The sequence below is a fragment of the Ostrea edulis genome, chromosome 3 (assembly GCF_947568905.1).
Source record: "Ostrea edulis chromosome 3, xbOstEdul1.1, whole genome shotgun sequence".
Classification (NCBI taxonomy): domain Eukaryota; kingdom Metazoa; phylum Mollusca; class Bivalvia; order Ostreida; family Ostreidae; genus Ostrea; species Ostrea edulis.
The window spans coordinates 59,804,680-59,826,498 of record NC_079166.1 but is presented as its reverse complement, the minus strand read 5'-3'; the positions used below and the strand labels follow the sequence as shown (position 1 = coordinate 59,826,498).

Below are 21,819 nucleotides of genomic sequence, written 5' to 3'. Positions count from 1 at the left end.
GAACAGCCACACAATTGGTGTGAAACACTTCAGGCAGCTATTTCCAAATAAAATCACAGTAACAGTCAGAAGATTTACAAACTATTGACTTAAAAAACGCCTCTATTGAAACACTCGTATCATCAACTTACTTGCCAGTAGCCAGTTTCATTTTAAGAATTGCAAACATATATGAGTATAAATCTAAAAAGGAAATGCAATATTTTATGTCACCATTAGATCTTTATTGCATAGTTTTCTGTTGATCATAAAGTCATTCATCTAGTGACATAATTTCCCCCGATTCTCTATCAAGAAGTAATATAGGACGGGATTTGTATCAAGGTGTCATTAAAAGGGTATTTGTTAGGTAAGAAAATCCAAAATCAAACAGTATACTATGCGCTAAATGATATTTTATCAACGAACTGGAAATTGCAAGTTTGCCAGTAATTTCAGATTGTCCAAGGTCCATGTATGTTCTTTGGAAATATTAAACCCTCACATGTTTCCATTGTATTTTGCTGACACGAAGTAGAACTGTTCTTTGGATATCCATCGTGGCTGTGATGTTTGAATATTAAATGACATGCACTGTTGATGTAGTTCCAAAATAGTCGAAGCTGTTTGGTACAACAAATTTCTTTTGACTTTTTTCCACTCTTTCTTTCTTATTAAATAACGTCAAACGTTCGATTTCGGTGATTTGATCGTTCGATAACAAATGCAATCAACACTGTTGTGAAAGATTTGGTTTCTTCAGTTAAACTCATAGGTGCTTGTGGACAGGACTTCCGATACCCCATTCTTGTATTTTTAAATGTTCAATTCCTTGGGTATTTAGGACGTATTTTTGATAAAATATGTAACTTAAGAATTTATATATTTCAATGGAATACACAAATCTCGCATAGAAACCGTTTTTAAAAATGTCATATCACCGACCAAAATATATGAACATATATTATGATCGGTGATATGACATTTTTAAAAACGGTTTCTATGCGAGAATTGTGTATTCCATTGAAATATATAAACTCGGAAGTTACATATTTTATCAAAAATACGTCCGAAATACCCAAGGAATTGAACATTTAAAAATGCAAGAAGGGGGGTACCGGAAGTCCTGTCCACAAGCACCTGTGGTTAAACTAAGAAGTATCCCTGAAAGTAATATGTTGATCTAATTGACCCGAACGTGAATGTTAGAAATGTAACTTAATTGCATTAAATATCTAATCTACATCAGTTACTTTCTTTTTTAATATACTTAAGGTTACTGAATATCCACATACAAAGTTCATATTCGAGTAGCATCTCGTAAAATGAATATAATGTTCGAATATTATCGCGAAACTAGTATTTCTATGCAACTGCTTATCTGTCTTTTCGCATAACTTAATATGCACATCATATACTTAAATCATTATACATCTGCATATCAGAAGGAAGGACATGTAATTAGAATAACTGTTTTATACTTATTTGTTTTTATCCCATTTCTACCACGCTTTCTTCATGCGGCATTGTCAAACGATGACTTAGGTAGAAGACACAAATGAAAGATTTTGGTAGGAGTTATCATTCGTTGTTGCATGCAGTTCAAGGTATGTGTTCGTTTCGTCAGTCGTTATCGTTTGCTGAATAGGGCAAGTGGTGTAAAGAGAGGGTGTTTTTTCTTCTTTCTGCATGCATCGCCTCCTACAAAATGTATAGATATGTATCTTAAGCAGAATCGTGTACACCTGTAAACGTAATGCATTGCAATATCATATCACGTACAAAGTAGCATAATGTGTTGACAATACCTTTGGAATATAAATACACCACACGTAGATATGTTGAGTGTTATCAATGCAACAATTACAGCTATGTAAGCATATTGGATACCATTGTCTGAGGAAATCGGGTTTGTCTTCAGTAACAGGACTATAAAATAGAAATAATATCAAAAGCTTGGAATGAATGAAAAGCATGAGTTGTTGCTGTTTCGGTTGATGGGTTTTATGAGTTCATGGTCGTATGAAAGAAATGGAGAGAGAGAGAGAGAGAGAGAGAGAGAGAGAGAGAGAGAGAGAGAGAGAGAGAGGAGAGAGAGAGAGAGAGAGAGAGAGAGAGAGAGAGTGTACTTAATTATTGCTCACCACTCTAATATACATCAAGCGGAATGTTTTGATATGGCTCGAGTAAGTTAATGTCATGAAGTGATATATAATAATTACAAGAAAAAACTCCCCAAGGAAGACCAAATAATTAAGATGTAAATGTCCTTATGATAGGATAAATGAATTCAAGGAAAATCAGAGATACTAACCAGTAATATTATATTGCATTGTTTGTTCATCATTAAGTATAGAATGAGAACGAGAGAGAAGCGACATATACCTTTGAAATCACAATTTGAACCCTCAAATGGGTGTTGACATCCTCTAAGACAGCTACCATTCCTGCTATCACAGGTGTCATTAAATGCGCAGTGTCGACTACACCATTGTTCACAGTTTCTTCCAAATAATCCTACAGGACATTCTGAAACATACGCACAGTGTAAAATAAACAACCCTCAAAACACAAGCTATCCTGAGTCGAGTCTCAATATGGGAAACTGAGTTTTCATAATAAAAAGCATCTCCAAGCAAACATTTTAGATGAAGCATTTGTGATATCTAAGTAGTAATGATCCTGTACAAAATTCTTTATTAATCCAAAGGCTAAAAATATTATTGTTTGACATTATCTTATCAGAAATTTGATAGTGGTTGGTATTCCCCAAAATTAGAATTTTACATAGATTGATTGATTTGTTATTGTTTAACGTCCCTCTAAAGAATTTTTCCTTCATATGAAAACGTCATCATTGCCGATGAAGGGTTGTAAATTTTAAGCTCAAGATCGGCGTTTACGACAGCGCTTGGGCGGGGGGGGGGGGCATTTTTTGGACCCCACCTACTGTAATTTGGCTCTTGGTTTTCAAAGTCTCACCCAAAGGACCAGTCTATTTGGTTGCCTCTTACGACAAACAAGGGGTGCTGAGGAACTATTGTAACCCGGATAGAAGGCAAATAAGTACACATATTTCAATAGAATACATAAAACGCATTGTGCTGGAAAGCAGTATAAATGCTGGGGTTTTTGGCGCTGATGATGTATAGCAGCATTGCAATGTTCTTCATATAAATTCATTGCACTGTACAATGCAATGAACAATAGGATGTTTTAAGAAAATATATCACCTATTTATAATGATGTATGAATTTCGCACAGCATGCTACTGAAATGAAAAGAAAGCCAATGAAAAAAATAACCACTTTTAAACTTAGAAATTGGCTTTCATTGGCTGTATTTATTAGGGTGGATGTAAAATACTACATATGGTGTATCCAGAGGTCCGTGTCTGTCCAACTCTATATATTGTGTTCCTTAAATGAATTACTAGAATGATCATTGTTCGTTATATTCAAATTTCATTTCAATCGGTAAACACACTTGTCGGTAAAACTCATCACAACAATCTAATCATTACGCATTATACATGTAGATTTTGATGAGCATTTTGAATACAGCATACCCATTTGAAAGGTTGGGATCGTTTTTACCTTTAGTGCAGTTATGCCCCATCCACCCTGTCAAACATCCACGAGTACAATTACCATATTTGTTGTCACATAACTGGTCAATGCAATTTTCACTGCATTTCTCTGAACAGTTCAATCCGAACCACCCAGATGTACACGCTTGAAAAGATAAAAAGGAGGCTGTTATATAAATATCATGCATGTATAGTAGGATGCAAATTTGAAAACCGAATTGATATACATAGAGCACATCCTTTTCCAATGTATCCTTCAGAACATCCATTAATGCAATCTTGCTTGAAACGGTTACAGGTATCATCTACACAATTGGAGCAGTTGTATGTACAGCTTGGTCCATAAAATCCAGTATTGCAAGCTAAAAATAAAATAATCTTAACTTGGCATTGATACTGACACAAAAATTAATTCTAATCTTCTGTTGCCTAAATTCTGCATAAGAATACAAAGCAAGAAATGTACTATTTCTAATTCCGTAAGTGATAACATAAGAGAAAAATGAGATTATTTTTTTAAAAAGTCCTATGATTCTACCATTGAAATTCACATCTCTATGACAACACGGAAGTCAAAGAAAAATGTCTAGTAAAGTAAACCGAAGAAGGATATTTATGAAATTGCTTATACAACAACGAAACTTTATTCAATTTCGAAGTAGTCTACATTATCATCCGTTTTGAATGCATTGATCACTCACCATTGTTGCAAAAACTTCCTGTATATCCAGGTTTACAACTCTGACAAGTTCCATTTGTCTTATCGCATGACATGTTATTCAGACAGTTGCCACTACATACATATGCACAATTAGGACCATATCTTTCGGCGTCACACTCTAATAAAAACGCAAACCGTTCGACAATATACAAATGATTAAAACAGTGTAAGCAAATTGGAATTCAAATTCTGTAGTTTTACTATCAGTTTTGATGAAAAAAGGAGCAGTGATCAATGAAAGGTGTAGATAATGAACCACAATCGATCTCATAACTCCTATAAGCAATGTAAAAAATAAAACTGGGCATACACGGATTCCTGGACACACTAGACGTTGGGTCAGTTTCCTAAGAGGAGTAAGCATCCCTTGTCGATCGGTCAAACCACCCTGAGCCCTGTACCTTGATCAGCTAAACGGAAACATCCGTTGTCAAAATCAGTGTGCCGTGATTCTAATAAATCTCAAGAAGAATACAAACTTGATGTTAAGATTAAAAATCGATAAGTACCGAGGATATGTGGCGCTGGGTTGTGGATCGTTGATTGATTGTATATCTAACTTTACCGTCTTGAAACATTATACAGTAGTAATGTCATCCTGATAACATATCGTATTGCAAAGTTATGGCATGGTTGATTGATTGTGTATTGTTTAATATTCTTCCGAAATTATTCCACTCACCATTGTCGATGAAGGGATGTAAAATCTAGGCGTACGCTCAGCGCTTACTGCTTGTGGGCTAGGGGGTATTTTTTCGTGCCACATATGTCGTAACACGTACCTTGGTCTTTGTGATCTCAACCGAAGGACTGGCTCATTTAGTCGCCTGTTATGACAGGTAATGTGTACTACGGACCTATTCTAACCTAGATTTCGACGTGGTCAATTTGTGATCTACATATTGTATGTATAGCAACTATTACAATGTACGTAGGATTAATTGATCAATTCAATGACATAACAGACCTATACATCGACTAATTTATTCACCATTTGATATAAATACTTTGAAAAAGATAAACATGTAAAAGAGAGTCCATACCTTGATCACAGTATACTCCTTGCCATCCATTTCCACATCCATTGTTACATTCTCCACTTGTGTGATTACATGAGACGCCATCCCTGCAATGTCCCAGACACCCAGATCTACATTTCATGCCGTAATATCCATCGGGACAATCTGTTTTTTTTTGGAGAAAAACTGTATATCTGTTAGCAGAACTGTTGAGTTGTCTTATTGTATTAGAAAGGAAGATGACAAGCATGGGCGAACATAATAATATATCTAAAATATCTAACCATACTTTTGTTACAGAAATTCCCTATCCAGCCAGCAGTACAACCAAGACAGGTTCCATTAACAATATGACATTGTTGTTCCTGACAGTTATATGAACAAACCAAATCACATTCTTGTCCATAGCGGCCAGGCGTTTGACAACCTTGTAAATATGATAAAACAGACGGATCTCACAAACTATAAATTGGCATAGATAAGATTATATCATATACATGTAGATTAACCGTCGTTCTGTAGGTGCATACAGCTACTAATGACTTTCTCGAAGCAGTGATCAACATTTATGGCATGTAACCTACATCTAGTAACGTCTTGATATGCGATAACAATTTCCGAAGGAATGTTCAGCAAGTAAATAATTTATGGAAACAAAACTACATGTAGGTATGACTTTGTCAATGCTTATAGTTGCCTTATTGACAGTTATTTTTTTTTTACTCAACCTTTGAAATATTAAATCATTCATATTAACCTTTTCTCTACCGGTACTTTTTAGAGGTTTTTAAAGACAAGATGACAGTGTCTTTTAAATCGATTTAAATCAATATGTGCCTTCATTTGATGTAGGCATATGATATTTAATTTTGTTCATAATTGGACGGAGAACAATTTTCTAAAAATGTCAGGATATTCCATGACCTTAAAGAGGTCTACAGGGTCAAAGGTCAAATAAGTGCAGATTTTTCAAACATTTTTTTTCCAGAAATATATATATCATGACCCCTCTCACTAAATTAGAACCAAAAATAGGAAATTCTAAATGTATGAGCTGATGTGCCTTTTAAAATACTACAACATTACAATCAAATTATTTAATTTTATTGACATATAAATATTTTTGGTTCCTAAGTAACAACACTAGCAGTGTAATTTTGACCAAAATTTGCCTTTCTGCAGCCATTTGACACAATTTAAACATAATTGCATATCATGATTATTAGTAAATGCCACATTATTTTGAAAATATAATATGTAGGCAGATCTTAGTGATTTTAAAAAGATGTTAACAAATATTATGAACACTTGGGATATAATTAAGGTCAAAGGTCATAAATTCAAAAGTTGTACGTAATGTACATTGACATCGTTTTTTAACAATGATGTTCTGTGAATATCTTCCACTAGATAGAATACTGCAACATCAAAAATAAAGATCTTTAACTTTTCATTCAAAATAATTTGATTTTTTTTTTTACATCAAATATATTTTGTTGCTAAGCAACAACACCGTAACAAATGTTATCATAAAGTACTACCCGTTTTTCCTCTCCACGTAGGAATGTTCAAGTACATGTACATGTACTTGCTTTGAATCACTATATCTAACTGCACTTGCATCATGTTTAACAAGAATGTGTTTATTATATGCAACCTTTTAAAACCTCTGGTGGTTAATTACACAAGCCATTTAACATATTGAAACAAAAATGTACATGCAGTAAAATATTCCAGATTTTAAGAACTACACACATTTTATGTGTATTGCATTACATTCACTTGTGATACCTCTGACATCAGGGAAAAAAATGCATTGATAACACAGTATATTCATAATTTTCTCTTTTTACATGACAAATTTGCACAATTTCGAACATCTTCCCCTTCTTTACTGTGCCATTTTTTAAAACAATTTCTGTCATTTGATAAACAAAGAAGAACTTGACATGATACACAAAATACAGATGTCTTATAACTTGGAACCTTCTCATTCATAAAAATTGCCTCAGCATTACAAAATGTACAGCCTTTCCTTTTATCTAAAAAGTCAGGTATACATGCAATAGGACTTTCTTTTGATGCACACTTTTCATTTAAACCCATCAGTGACATGGCAAGTGATTCTCGGAATTCAAGTTGTCCATATACAGAAGAACAATTTGTAAACTGATTGGCACGTAATTTTCTAAATTCTTCAAAAATAATATAAGAATTAACAACCATGATATCAAGCAAATGAAAAAACATAACTTTCCACCAATGATACTGTGTTCTAATATAAGACGGATATTTACTTGTAAACTGGTTTGAAAGATCTACAGCTCCCATACATTTATTTTAATCATTAGCAACTACAGGTTGTACAAGTCCTTTTTTGTTCCAAGTTAATCTAGATTTCATAGTGCGTTCACAAACAGTTGTAGCTGAGCCATGGTGTAATGGCGACATAAACGTAACTACCTTACAATCTTTCCATTGCACAAATACAAATTCATCAACTCTGTGCCATCTAAAATCACCTCTAGTGGCTACTCTTTCCCACATTTTCACATTTCTAAGTTTATCAGGTATAGACAAGCTATTAGATTTCAGTACACCAATAAGGTAAATTTTCCTAGCAAGTAATTCTTTGCTAAGAGCTATAGATGTATAAAAACAATCAGTAAACAACCTATATCCTTGATCAAAACGAGGTTTACACAATGTAATAGTGACATTAAATACAATACCCTTTGTTTTATCTGTAAAAATAGTATTATTTTTACCAAGATAGACAAAAAAGTTGTATGTATAGCCAGACATATAACATGCTACAACCCAAAGTTTTATTCCAAAGCGAACAGGTTTGTCTTTAATGAATTGACGAATACCCGAGAACTTATGCTTAGAGGCGACCATTCTCTCATCTACCGCTATTTTCCTGTAAGGCTGGTATAATTCCTTCGATTTCTCACAAACATGATCAACCAATGACTGTATGCGTGTTAACTTCTCAGCTGATGAAATAAAAAATAAAACATAGCATTGTAATACGTGCTTTACTGTACAAGAAATCATTAGAAATGATATACAATATATTAAATATAAAATGCAATAAACGTAAATGTATTTGACAAACACCGATGCCTTTTAATATCAGCAAAGTTAAAGTCACAAAGTATAAACATCTGGTAACACCGGGAAGTTCTTTCCAAATGCATACAAATGTAAAATTATTACCCATTCAAAAGCTGTGGCTTTTAGCATAGACAAACAGACAGACCAAAAACTATATGCCATATAAAGTTTTTTTGCCGATACATTTTTGAAAAGAAATGTTACCGATTTATATATTTGCCTTTTAGTTTATGCATGAATCTCATCATACATTATACAGCGAATTATTCACATAAATTCCGCACATGCAAATATTATAACTGAACATTTCATAAAATGTGCAATAAAAACAGTAGTAGAAACCTTTGTTGATATCAGCTGGTGGAGTTACTTGTAAGAAGGACAAAATAGCCTGGAATCTATTTTTAGACATAATTCCTGGTACTGGGTTGTTCCGATATAGGGCATGTGTTGACCAATACCTATCTATCGACTGGAACTTTACGACAGACATATATAAGACAATGCCCAAAAATCTGAAACAAAAAGTAGTTATCAAAAGTAAGTTTACTTAACATGAAAATAATTGAATACGCAATTGGCTGTGTAAATGTTTCCTATAATCAACTCTTTCTGAAGATTACATTTATAAACTTATGATACAATTTTATCAGAGGTAATTGCAGTACACACCATATGAATATGTAAGATGTATAGCCAGATTAATTGTGGTAGAGGGTAATTTTATTGCAATGCAAATTATAATTCATTTCAACTTGAAAATCATTGTAACAATACTGGTACTTTAGAACTATTAATACCTATACAGTTCCTCTTCAGTCAGAGGCTGCCAACTTCCTTGGGAAGCATACGACAATCTTTCCCCTCTAGATATGGCCATCTCAGCATAATGGTTGGTGGCAACACAGATGGAAAAAACCAAAGCTTCCGTCAAAAACAGCTTCAGAAAATCTACTGGTTCTCTGAACAATCTGGCCCCATATCTAAAAGAAAATTCCAATTAAAATTAGTATTAGCCATCATTCCCTATTTCATGCTAAAACAAATCAGTTATAAACATCTAAAAATTATGTGCACATGCAAGCACTTGCTGTTGAGTAATTTGACCATGTTGATGTATTTCAAGTCTAAATATACATGTATGACTACAACAGAAATTTCACAACAGTTCAATGAAAAATGAGAAATTAACAGCAACTCAAAACTACGAGGACTAAAATCAATGCATGTGCGCGTAAGTAATACACATTATTTTTGTTGATGCTATTCAATAGGTATTTGATCGATATACTTAGAGTATAAATTTCATATTGTTTCCATCATTTAATATAAAAAAGTTATGGCGATTTGAAAATCGACCAGTCAGAATTTAGCACATGTGCATGCACGTGCTGGACAGTAATTTTGACTATAGATTTGAGTTAAACACATCCAGATAAATTTTTAACCTAAGTTTCAAAAGATTCTGTTGAAAAACAAAGAAAGTTATGGTCATTCAAAGAAATGAACCTTCAAACGACAATGCACGTACATGCGCATGTGCATTTGCAATTTTTATTACACCGATCTGTAGATATTTGGCACATAGACAAAAAGTCACAAGAAGAAGGAATAATAATACTAAGAAACAGAGTAAAACCAATATGTTCCCAAACTCCGTTTGGGGAACATAATATGTTTTTGTATCTTCTATGTTTCGCATGTACATTTATGTGATATCTAGTAATGCAACAATAAACGGTAAAATGGGTTTCACCCTATACTCAGCCTCAAGAGTCGTCCCATCTGAATGCCAGGTTGTCGTTCCGGGTGAAAAGCCACAGTTCTTGGATCCGGTGCCCCTGTGTCGTCTACATTAGCATCCTTCCAATGCATGTCTGGATTTGTCAATGGATCTTCACTAGCGGAAGATAACTGGGAACTTCCCACTGAGGACTGGGATTCCAATACCCTTTTAAAGATGAAAACATAATTACAATTAAACATTCCTGATCTAAGCTTTAAAGCAATGTACGCTTCAAGGAAGCAATGGATAGCTTCGCTTGGAAGTATTGGTCAATTCATTTACAAATAGAGATGCCCAGTGGCGACTTTAAGGGGGACACAGGCGCCCCCCTCCCTTAAAATTTTCAAAATTAAGGTAAATCGTGGTATTGTGCTCAAAAAAATGTACTAAACAATGTAAGAAGCAATGATTTCTTCCACTCCCGGAGAAATAAATGGCAAAATCTATTGATTTCTTGAATTACTTTATTGGGAGAAGTTAATTTTTTTCAAAAACCATTAAAATTTGCGTCATTTTATTAATTTCACCTCATAAAAAAATGATAGAAAATAGTACAAAAGACTAAATAGGAGATATATTTAGTCAAAATTAGAGACATCTAGGCAAGATGGGGCACTTGCTCATCATCTCATAGCACACTGGTTTTGAATAATCAAACTATGTCTCAGTAAAGGCTTCGGGTCCATAGGACATAATCATTTCAACGATATGCTTAGATCATTCTAATACCAACAGCACACCTGGCACACCAGCACCAGCAGGTATGGATAACATGTGATTTATTGTCATATATGATTAACTACATAGGTATAAAATGCATGTACTTAGATACAGTGTAAAAGGGAACCATGATTTTTCTATTAGCCTTTCGAAAATCGACCCCCCCTTCCCGCATTTCGTTTTTGCTACAATATGAAAAAAATAACTCAAATTATGATAATGAATTCTATCATCACAATATGATTTTTCCTAATTATTCATGTTTGAATTTTTTTTTGAGGAAATAGAAAGAAAGGATTTTGATCAACATAGAAAATTAGCACACGAGCGCCCATGAATGCCGGGCCATGACAAATTGAACACATTAAATCATATATGTTCAGTTCTTAATAAAGAGTTGTATGTTGCATACTTGGTGTAGGTATCATACATATAGATACTTTCTTTCACGAAACGACAAATTATGGCATCATATTGTAAATTTCCATAAAACGACAAAACCACAAACACCTTTTCGCGCACTTTTTCCTAGTCCTCTGTGACTACATCAACTTACATGTCATTTATAGTGAATGCAGAGTCGCTTGGATCGTCATCAAATGTATCCTGCAAAAGGAGGTCCAATGCATCTTCTTCATCTGACGATATCAGGTCGTTTTCCATAGTGAAGGTTGTATATAAGCGTTAAAGCGTTGAAATCTTAGCGTTCGCTGTGGGTTTTTCAGTCAAACGGAAACACGTGTTACTCCTGCACACTCAGTAAACCCCGGATCCGGATCACGGAAAAAAGCGTCGGACTTGTTAATTTTTTCTTTGTTTGGCAGAAAAAAAATATAGCTATACCGAAAAATGTTACATGATATTTATATCTAAATCTGATGTATTTTTTTTTTCAATCTATACGTACTCTAACGATACATTCTCAATATGTGTTTCATGAACTTACAAATGGTTTGTGTAAAGTTCTGATATATAGATCTACTTGTATCAATAATGGTTTTATTGGGTTTTTTTTAAAGCAGAGAATACCAGGGTAATTATTTCATACATGTGTGTATATTGATTTAGTGTATCAAAAGCAAGTAACCAATAGAGGTCAATACACATATTTTACACTACTTTATTGTGCGACGCGGGTCGATCGGATTCAGCGACGTCATTTTGTCAGTAATTTTGATAAAAACCGCATCGCATGTCCCAATTTCATTTTATCGTTGTATAAAAACTACCGAGAATTATAACACGAATCAGGGCTCATCAAAAAGGAAATTCCCTCTACTTTTACAGGCTGTATTTACTTTTCCCTATTTCAATATACAAACAATTGCTATTTTCTTATTACATTGCCGGGCATTATAAATAATTTTTATATACACTGAAGGCAGGGAATATATGATTTTCAAACGTATAAAAAATATTGCATTCAGAGGGACAATAAAAAAATGGTATCGAGGGGGAAAATGACCTTGCGACAAAGCGTTGCGTCATATTTAGACGAAGCCATCTTTCACTTTAAATGCTTTTATTGATTTAATGGCTTTATTTACTCAATTAAAATTTACATAGTTACAAAATAGAGAAAATTTCCAAAAATATGATATGTAGATCATAATCTTATGGACGTAGTTTCAAAGATTTAAGGGCACTCCTTTTGCGTAGTCTTATTTTTACGCGCCACCGGTCAAATTGACCGGTACGGTAGAGATGGGGTTAAGGAATGTCAGCTTACAATTAAATTTCATAAATAAAATATTTAGAATAGACGATTCCATTATTTCACAAACATATGAGAGGCATAAGAACTACATTAGCAGATGATAGTGCAAACATTACCCAAAACGATCACTTTTTTAAAATAGACACTTCAATTATTTCAAATGAGAGATATCGGATTTACGTTGATGCACATGTATGATTGTACAGTTATTACCCAGAACAGTCACTTCACATAATTCTGTAACAGACGTCAATTCGTAACCAGCGGGATACTGTACTCCTGGTTGTCTTTCGTTGTAAAATATAACATAACGCCCGTGACTGATACAGGTAGTGCTGAAGTCCAAGGGAGGTAAATCTGATCCGTCCTTGTAACACAAATGACCGCTTCCAATGTTAGATGTATTTGATACATACAGCGAAAACCCTGCCATTCGTCCTCTTTGTCGCATTTCTGAAATAGACACATTGATACCGAATCGGGGTTCTCTCTAAAATTGAAATTGATCAATTAATGCATGTGAATAAGTATGTATCTATTGAGAATCTCAGGAAATACTAAATCTGTTTCTTTACTGAAGACTTTCCTGTAACATTTCGTGGTTATTTGATAGCATACAAACAACTTCAATGACTATCAACTATCTTTTAGATTCTTTGATATACAAATTGAGATTGTTGTTAGTTAGGATAATATTGATAAGGTATAGGGTCAGCAATTCCATCCATAAACTATTAATGCATCGAATACGAAGTTTGATTTTTGCATGAAACCTAATTGCAGAATTGTACATGTATCTCGCGGTGGGGTGAGGTAAACTGGGACCGATCACAGAACTACTAATCCAACCGTTATTACTATTTTGATTTCATGCCAAAAAATTCATATGCATTGCTCGATTTTCAAACACGTTTTCCTATTAAACGGGCGCCAAATTATTCCTTCAGATACGCTAACAAAAAAAACCTCTCGACTTAAATGAGTGAAAGTCTAAGAAACAATAATACACAACGGGAATTTAAAAAGAAATGATAATAGCCCCGTCCCTTCCTGTTTATGTGTGTAATGTGTTTTCTTAGTTGACAAACTAATTACTACATCCTACACACATTTCCTTACTATAAAAACCCAAACCCTTATTCCTTTAATAATGTTTCTTGTATATACATGTAAATATGTGTACATCTGACATACGCATCCAAATAGATACTTTTTTTTTAATTATTTCATAGTTACATATACATAACGTAATTCGTTCAAGTTTCACAGATTTCACAAGTAGAAAAAAAATGATTACTAAAGTTATAATTTGTAGCTACATCATGTTATTCGTTTATCCTGTACACAGAGCGATCAGAAATATAAAAGAAATAATTACCATACTGCAGACCATAATCCTTGAACTGTATTCTGATGTTAAATATACTCATTGTGTCCTCGAGGTCTACATACCACCATACTGTCTTGTACGGGGTGGTAGGGCCAAAAACGTTAGCCCTCATACATGTACTGATATCTCCGTCTACTGCATTGTTTGGTGAGTATGTTGTACAACCATTACATGGCCATGTTGTACTTTGTGCAGCTGTACGATCCTTTGAAAGGTGTTCTTTATAAAGAAAAACATATAGCAATTTATTCCAAAACAAAACGGTAACCATACGTTACAGTGAACACAACTACATACAGGAAATTTCCATTTTGAAGTGGGTTTTACTCCAGTGGCGGTTTCATACTTTATTATATGGGGCAATAAGCATGGTTTAGTTTTTTTTAAGATTGTATCTGTGGATATATTTTTACCTGTACATGTATTGTATGCATACTAAAATCAATATAATAACAAGTAATAGATTTGCTTATCCCAATTCACTAGTTTTAATATCAAATCTTATACTTTTGCTGTTAATCTACATTTCTGGTCACAAGGGGGAGGGACTCTCTAAACCGATACTGCACCCGATTCATTTTTAGGATTCCGACTAAATGTTACAGTGCATTACACAAGTTGATGGGTGTTCCACGCATCGCGGTGGAAACTTTTTGTCCAATACATAGTGGACATTTAAAATTGGCAGCACCTTCGATCTGAGCGAGCTAAGTCACATTCAAGACCCCCCCCCCCCCCCCGTTGATGCCACCGTGCATCTTGGTTGATGTCATTGTGTACTGTACCTCTATGGATGTCACCAAGTATATCCGTGTGTGTGATAAAACAAAGTAATAAAAGCAATAATGATATCATGAATGTATTTTTCGAAGCGAACGAACAAAAAAAGGTGTTTCGCTTGGCACTACTCCCCCCTCATCTAGAAATTAGCCAAATTACTGTGTGACGTTATCAGTATATTGTATTATCGTTATACGTTTGACTTGTTTTAAGCGAATCATAAGAAAAGATACCCACCGCCACCCCTTCAACCATCCTGCTGTATATATTTTACACGTTGTCATTTGACTATAGTTGTGGCCTATTGTTTGTTGCCACCTTATTTTTCATCATAGTGATTATAATTTTCACACTATATCTTAACATGTAATTTTGGGAGATCCTAAACCAAGTCTATGTACAATTTGATAAGAATGTAGGATCTCCCTAACTGTTTATCTTGATATCTTCTTGTCATTAATAAATGACAATTTTACAACTACAATAATTACTTGTTTGTTGAGATGAAAAATAACTAGCTGCGGGAAACATGTTTTAACTTCTAGATTTATCATATAGAAGGCATAAATAATAAATAATAGAAGTTTTGGTTTTTTTGTTGTTTTTTTTACAAAATTTCTTTTGTCGATAAAAAAGTCGTCCTTATGTCAATGCATGTACAGAGATTATTTCATGTATACATTTAGATATATGACTAACAGGTTAAAGGTGCAAGGGTTTTAACAGCCTCTTCTAAAGTCAGCATTTCGCAATATCTGTGGTCTTTATAACGATCTAGTTTTCCACTACAGCCTATCATTGTATCAAATGCTGTCTGGCGTGTTTCATACCAATTGTTAACCGTTCTCGGCACACTGATTTTGACTAGGGATAACTTCGTTTACCTAATAAAGATATAGGGCTCACGGCTTGTATGACCAGTCGACGGGAGATGATTACTCCTCCTAGGCACCTGATCTCACCTCTTGTGTGTCCAGGGTTCCGTGTTTGCCCAACTTTCTATTTTGTATTGCTCATAGGAGTTATGAGTTAATCACTGTTCGTTATCTTCACATTTCATGTAGGTATAATCGTGTTTTATTCCATCCAGATTTTGAGTTTTGTAAATAGATATTCCATACACAGGACTGTTTTATCATCATAAGTTTCTGAGAAATCGACGATTTTTTTTAACTTTACACACCAATATCTATTAAAGGAGAACGAAATCCGACCTTAATTCTGATAAACGCTTGAATTTTGACTAAATGCGATCTCTCACCACCAGAACTAAGACTTAAGAATTTGAATATCGGGCTAAACAAATATGTTTGCCACGTATTTTGATCAACTACTAATTTTCCCGAGCCACCTCTTCAATCCATACACTTTAAAATGGATGCCACATACTTGAATTCAGATAGTGCATTCCGTAGTTTACAAATGTTTAGTTACTTTGTATTCATGGACGATTGTTTTAAATGAAAGGTGAAGATAACGAACAGTGATCAATCTCATAACTCCTACAAGCAATACAAAATAGATAGTTGGGCAAACACGGAGAGTCCCATGGGCACATCAGGTACCTAGGAGGAGTAAGCATCCCATGTCGACCGGTCACACCCGCCGTGAGCCCTATATCCTGTTCAGGTAAACGGAGTTATCCGCAGTCAGATTCAGTGTACCAAGAACGGCTTAACAATCGGTATGTAACACGTCAGACAGCATTTGATCCAATGATAGGTTGTATTGACGAACTAGATCATATTACAGTCATAATAATCAGCCATCTGCACATATGGCGGATCAAAATTGATACCGTATAAGTTTTACATTCATTCGACCCATTGGCTGGGATATTAAATTTGTCAAAAACTGAAGCATTAAATAACGTTTGTACACAAACCTGCGTGAAATGATTTAATAATTAGATGATGTTTGACACTGGATCTTCGTAATCCAGCCATATTTTGTGTTCTCACATGTACCATGCAAAACTTATACGATACCCATTTTGATGCACCCGATGCGCATTTCGACAAATAATTTATCAATTTATTTCGGTAAATCAATCGAAATGTGTTGTATCTTATCTTCTATTAAATGTCTCAATATTTATTCATCCTGTTTTACTTAACGATATCATCTTTAAGCATAGAATTAAGACAAAATATGTAATTAAGCATTAGTATATATAATCTAACAAATAACTACTCTAGTGCGATTTCAAATCTCTTCGATATGAATAAATTGTCATCTTGTATTAAACTGGAAGTAAAAACAAAAACTTTCACACTCACTTTTCTGAAATTCAAAAGAATGTACACATTATATAGTTGTTGCATATAACATTTTACATCTCAACGCGTCCAATAAAAATGACAAAAATCATCCTAAATAAAGCCTAATTATTGTAATATCATAACACTGAAATGTGAAGGTTAATCATAAGTTCCTCTGTCATTACATTACTTTTAAGTGTCCTTTGATTTTTCAGAATGTGCATCGAATGACCATCAATTGTTACTTGACATTATACCTGCGCATATATCAACACAAATATATCGAACGAAAATAAGTATGTGCATCAGCATTAGATAGCAGGGAATGGAGCAATTTGACAAATTAAACGATGAAACAAATAACTTACCGTAACACAAACTTATCCCTAGTGATACATGTAATACTGCAACAGTCCAAAACCACATATTCAACAAATCAACGAGAGCAAAATTAACCAACGACCAGGAAGTAAAGCTATGTTGTTAAATGTTTTAAAGTCCTTTATTTCGTAATAGCATTCCATGTGTGTCCTATTTACAAACATGTACAGTCTTTTTATTTACATATACGTCCTGTAGATAACATGCATAATCAATGAAAAGAACTGCAATATTTAACCGATGTATTACTGATTTAACATCCCATTTCTTTGTTATACAATTACTCGATGATTATTCGTCCTTGCATCAGCAAAATTCCCAAAATAATTTTAGTACTATGGGTCTTTTCAAGACAAGAGGCGCAAATATATGCGAATAAAACACTGGAACTTTCAAGGTGTGTTTTTCTATAAAATGTAATATCATCTGTTTCATATCAGTTATGTTGTTTGGCCATGGCGTTAAAAGAAATTGTGCCTATTTTGCACTTTCTGGCTATAGTATGTCATCATATTCTTTGTATGGAACACTACTTGAATCATTACATAATGATAGTTGAAGCTTATGCATCCGGCAATGTATATAGGTAAAAATCAAAGTACTTAAAGTACTGAAAGCCTGGCTTTTATGACGACCCACTACACTGCATAGTCCAGGTGAATAATAGCAGAATTATCTACCACTTCATTGCTTGAGTTCCTTAATTCAGTAGAACAGGTTTTGAAGCAGACACCTTGAAAACTTGTTTCCGTGACTTTTACTTAAATTTACACTACCGTAAATTCCAAAGTAATTGCTAATTGATATATATAAATCCAACACAATATGCAGCAGTAATATGTTATAAAACACTGAACTGGAACATGATTTTGAACAGAGCAACAGTATCCGTAAAGAACCTAGAATCTTTGGGTAGTATTTGCACTTTGAAAATCAACGTTTTCATGTGCAACACCCGCAGTTGTGTTAAGTAGGGCCATAGAAATATGTCAGAGGAAAAAAAGCATTATAAACAGACCAATGTTTGACAAATTCTGTACACACAGCCCTTATATACAAAAAACAACTATGTATATATGATTAATAAAAGAATTGGCTTCATGACCATGACCTGACCTAGGGTATGTTAAATTTACCTAGAGAAGCTATTGTGCTAAATTAAACTTAATATACAGCACAACAAGCCACAAGACATCTGACCTACTGCCCGAATTGAATAGTGACCTTAACCTAATATAGATCAGTAGGTGTGTCTAAGCTTAACTGGCTGCCCTGTAATCCCTCAAATGCTGCTTAGCAGCTGGAATGACAAGAGCGATACAAGTTTAATATTTATTAATTGGATCAGAAGCAGGATGCAAATTTACATATATGGTGGAAAGGGTCGCATGCAAACTTTTTGTGGGGAGCTGGGGAGGCGGCCAGTGTACCAGTTTGACTACCAAAGTAGGGGCAACACAGGGGGCCCTATGTGGACATAGGTGCCCGAACCTGAACGAGTCCCCACGTCCTAAGGGAGGTAGAGATCTCTGCGCATCTAACCGGTCTCCTGCGTGCTACCTGGTTTAGTTAGCAAGTGCGGAGCAAGCTTGTAGACCCTCCTACAGTTGTCGCAACATGCACCAGCCTGTAGCATCCCCTCCCTGAGTAGGAGGTGGATATGGCCCCAGCTATGAACTAGCTAAGAGGCCCACGAATTAAACTTTAGCAAGTTATGCAAGAAATTAGTATTTTCTATGAAAATTCACTGACCCTTGACCTAGTTTAATGGTCATCTGGAGGGTACACGTGAAATACCTGCCCCCTGCTTTAGTAGTAGGTGGGAGGAGAGCCGGTTTTGGTGCATAATTAGTTATCAACTACCCCAACGCACTCCCCAGTTTGCCACAGACATTGGAACAATGTCCCCCACAAAAAATTGATATTTGTTTTTTTGTTGTTTTTTTCATGCATACTTGAAATTGGAGGCACTTAAACAGCAGGGTGGGCGACGTGCACCCTCGTCCGTCGCCCAGGGCCCGCAGGCGCGAGGGGAGAGCATTTGTCTCTAGTCTCCCCTCTTAATGCTCTCCCCTCTTCGAACCCCCTGTGCACTCTCAAGCAATGGTTACTAAGACCCAAGTTATCACCAAATTTACACATTTCGATAATCGCTCTCAACTTGAAGATTACCTGAATTTCCTGTAATTTTCGTGGTAATATCTAAAACTTTGAGGATTTCCAACCAGTAATTAGATTGCATTTGAAATTGATCATTGCAAAAAGTGTAACCTCGAAAGTAATAAATTAACAAAGTCATCTCAAATCTGCGGGGTGGGCGACGTGCACACTCATCCAGGCACAATGGGAGAGCGTGTATCTCTATGCTACCCCCTTCGAACCCATTTGCATACTCTCAAGCAATGGTGACTTAACCAAGATGTCACTGGTATCACCAAATTAACACATTTTGATATAAATTATGAAGTTGTAAATTTTCAGAATGTGTTGAATCTAAGGTTTGAGCAGAATGAAAAGTTAACTCGTTCCCCGTTAGGCGGAATTGTAAGAGGCAAGATAGTTCGAACCAGGTTTATTTCGTAAACGGTACGAACTGCATTAGACAATCTTAATTAATTGTGGACTATTTGATATGTATCAAATAATCTTGATTAAGTGCATATTGACCTCCCACACATTTTTCACCAGACCGACAGTCTCTACATCAGCTGTTTTTCACGTGATCGAATATCAAGATAAAATCGTACCGTGTATGTATAAATCCCTCCATTGGCACGATATCCAGATATCAATGCAAGTTGAAGTTAATATAACTTCAAAACATATTACTTTCTTAATTTGAAAAGTGATGAGAGCAAGTTTACTGTGACTTGTAACATGTCTAATTTTTGAATTGAATATGCAAGATGAGGCGATTTTTGCATATACGAAGTTGAATCTAGCCTGAAAAACGCGTTTTCTGTTGAAGCCACAACTTACTCCCCTAACGTTCCTTTTGCACTGAAGTTCACATGTCACATAAATTAAAGTGTCGTGCCAATGGTGAAATTTGTATGTACGGAAACCCTGTTTATTCAAATGAGGTCATTGTGAAAGTAACTATATACGTGCAGAGTAGGGGCGATATCAAGATCGCAATATAATACGGATATTACTTTAGCATGTATGTTATGTAAAGAAGAAATTGAAAATATTTCAATATCAAAGAGAATTAATATAACCCATTTGACAGAAACTTTTACACGATTGTGGTTTATTGTTTGACAGCGGTGGTAAAAAACGAAAAAATATTTTGACCTTTCCAACCGCAAAAGGAATGTAGATACGTACGTCATGACCTTCAACATGACGTATTTTTCATTGTGACGTCATGTAATGTGCCAGTGCGGTAAAGTACATGGTATTTATGAGGAAACCTTTAACTCAGCCGCGCACATTTATTCTCATATGGTGTAGAAACTTGAAAATTTGCACATAGAGCTTTGAATTTAAAATGAACTGTCATATATGTATTACAGTTATGTTGCTATGTTGCATAGATCAACTTGCATTGTAATTAGCATAATATACACGTGCTTTCGAAAATGAAGATACATGTAAACAATTAAAAACTAATATCTAAAAAAAAACTATCCTGACAATATGATTACAAGTAGTATATTTTTTTTCAGTATATGTCTTTCAACACCTGCTTAATCTAAAATGTAGTTTGCCTTAGAATTCACGTATGTGATGGAAGGTGAAGATGACGAACAGTCTCAATCTCATGATTCCTATAAGCAATACAAAATAGAGAGGAATCAACATTCCCGGTTATGTTTTAAAGACAATGAAATAAAATAATTAATTTGGCTAGTATACCGAAGAGATCATTATCAAATTATCAGAGTAACAGTCCTTGCAAGTTTGGTCTAGTTAAGGTGTTTACATTAGGAGCTACCGGGTTCGATTTCTGATGGTCAAGTCAAACTTACATGCATAAAATAATAATCATCCGTGAAGCTGTTGGTACAATAAAGACCGCTCTTAATATCTCAGATCAAAATATGTGGTATTTCAACAATGACAGATACCTTTCCAATATTAGAGAAATGTTCCTCGAATGGAACTTTAACAACCAACAAACAGATAAAAGGTGAAGATAACGAACAGTGATCAATCTCGTGAATCTCATAAGCAATACAAAATAGATAGTTGGGCAAACACGGGCCTCAGGACACACCAGAGGAGGGATCAGGTGCTTAGAAGTAGAGGAGTAAGCGTCAGCTGTCGACATGTCACACCTGACGTAATATGATTATGTATGTATACCGATATGAATATGTTTTGTCATGGATATTTGGAGTATTTGAAAAT

General features: G+C 34.7%; 2 protein-coding genes across 3 annotated transcripts; both read right to left on the bottom strand.

The window, feature by feature from the left end:
• Positions 1–1,227: 1,227 nt before the first annotated feature.
• LOC125673258 (multiple epidermal growth factor-like domains protein 11) lies at positions 1,228–17,556 on the bottom strand. Of its 2 annotated transcripts, XM_056158375.1 has the most exons (11): positions 17,451–17,556; positions 14,030–14,260; positions 12,865–13,104; positions 5,598–5,735; positions 5,333–5,473; positions 4,270–4,407; positions 3,796–3,930; positions 3,576–3,713; positions 2,365–2,508; positions 1,788–1,908; positions 1,228–1,680 (listed from the first exon to the last, which is right to left on the bottom strand). In XM_056158375.1, the coding sequence occupies exons 1-11, from the start codon at positions 17,506–17,508 to the stop codon at positions 1,521–1,523; spliced, it is 1,644 nt and encodes a 547-aa protein (XP_056014350.1). In that variant the 5' UTR covers positions 17,509–17,556; the 3' UTR covers positions 1,228–1,520. The 2 variants fall into 2 exon arrangements, with proteins under 2 accessions (XP_056014350.1, XP_056014351.1); XM_056158376.1 differs by lacking the exon at positions 4,270–4,407.
• Positions 5,755–12,802, bottom strand: LOC130046332 (piggyBac transposable element-derived protein 4-like). The gene is made up of 4 exons (XM_056158377.1): positions 10,185–12,802; positions 9,229–9,411; positions 8,771–8,943; positions 5,755–8,307 (listed from the first exon to the last, which is right to left on the bottom strand). The coding sequence occupies exons 1-4, from the start codon at positions 10,412–10,414 to the stop codon at positions 7,649–7,651; spliced, it is 1,245 nt and encodes a 414-aa protein (XP_056014352.1). The 5' UTR covers positions 10,415–12,802; the 3' UTR covers positions 5,755–7,648.
• Positions 17,557–21,819: the final 4,263 nt, after the last annotated feature.

What these genes read in the sequence shown, in the direction of transcription:
- LOC130046332 (XM_056158377.1), bottom strand. Translation starts at nt 10,414, where the DNA reads ATGTTTAATTGTAATTATGTTTTCATCTTTAAAAGGGTATTGGAATCC. An exon ending in ACTGAAGAGGAACTGTATAG is followed by an intron (nt 8,944 to 9,228) that starts GTATTAATAGTT and finishes TTTTTGTTTCAG; the next exon opens with ATTTTTGGGCATTGTCTTAT. An exon ending in ACCAGCTGATATCAACAAAG is followed by an intron (nt 8,308 to 8,770) that starts GTTTCTACTACT and finishes TTATTTCATCAG; the next exon opens with CTGAGAAGTTAACACGCATA.
- LOC125673258 (XM_056158375.1), bottom strand. Translation starts at nt 17,508, where the DNA reads ATGTGGTTTTGGACTGTTGCAGTATTACATGTATCACTAGGGATAAGT. An exon ending in ATGTGAAGTGACTGTTCTGG is followed by an intron (nt 5,736 to 12,864) that starts GTAATAACTGTA and finishes CATATTTACAAG; the next exon opens with GTTGTCAAACGCCTGGCCGC. An exon ending in GGTGTATTTATATTCCAAAG is followed by an intron (nt 1,681 to 1,787) that starts GTATTGTCAACA and finishes TACATTTTGTAG; the next exon opens with GAGGCGATGCATGCAGAAAG.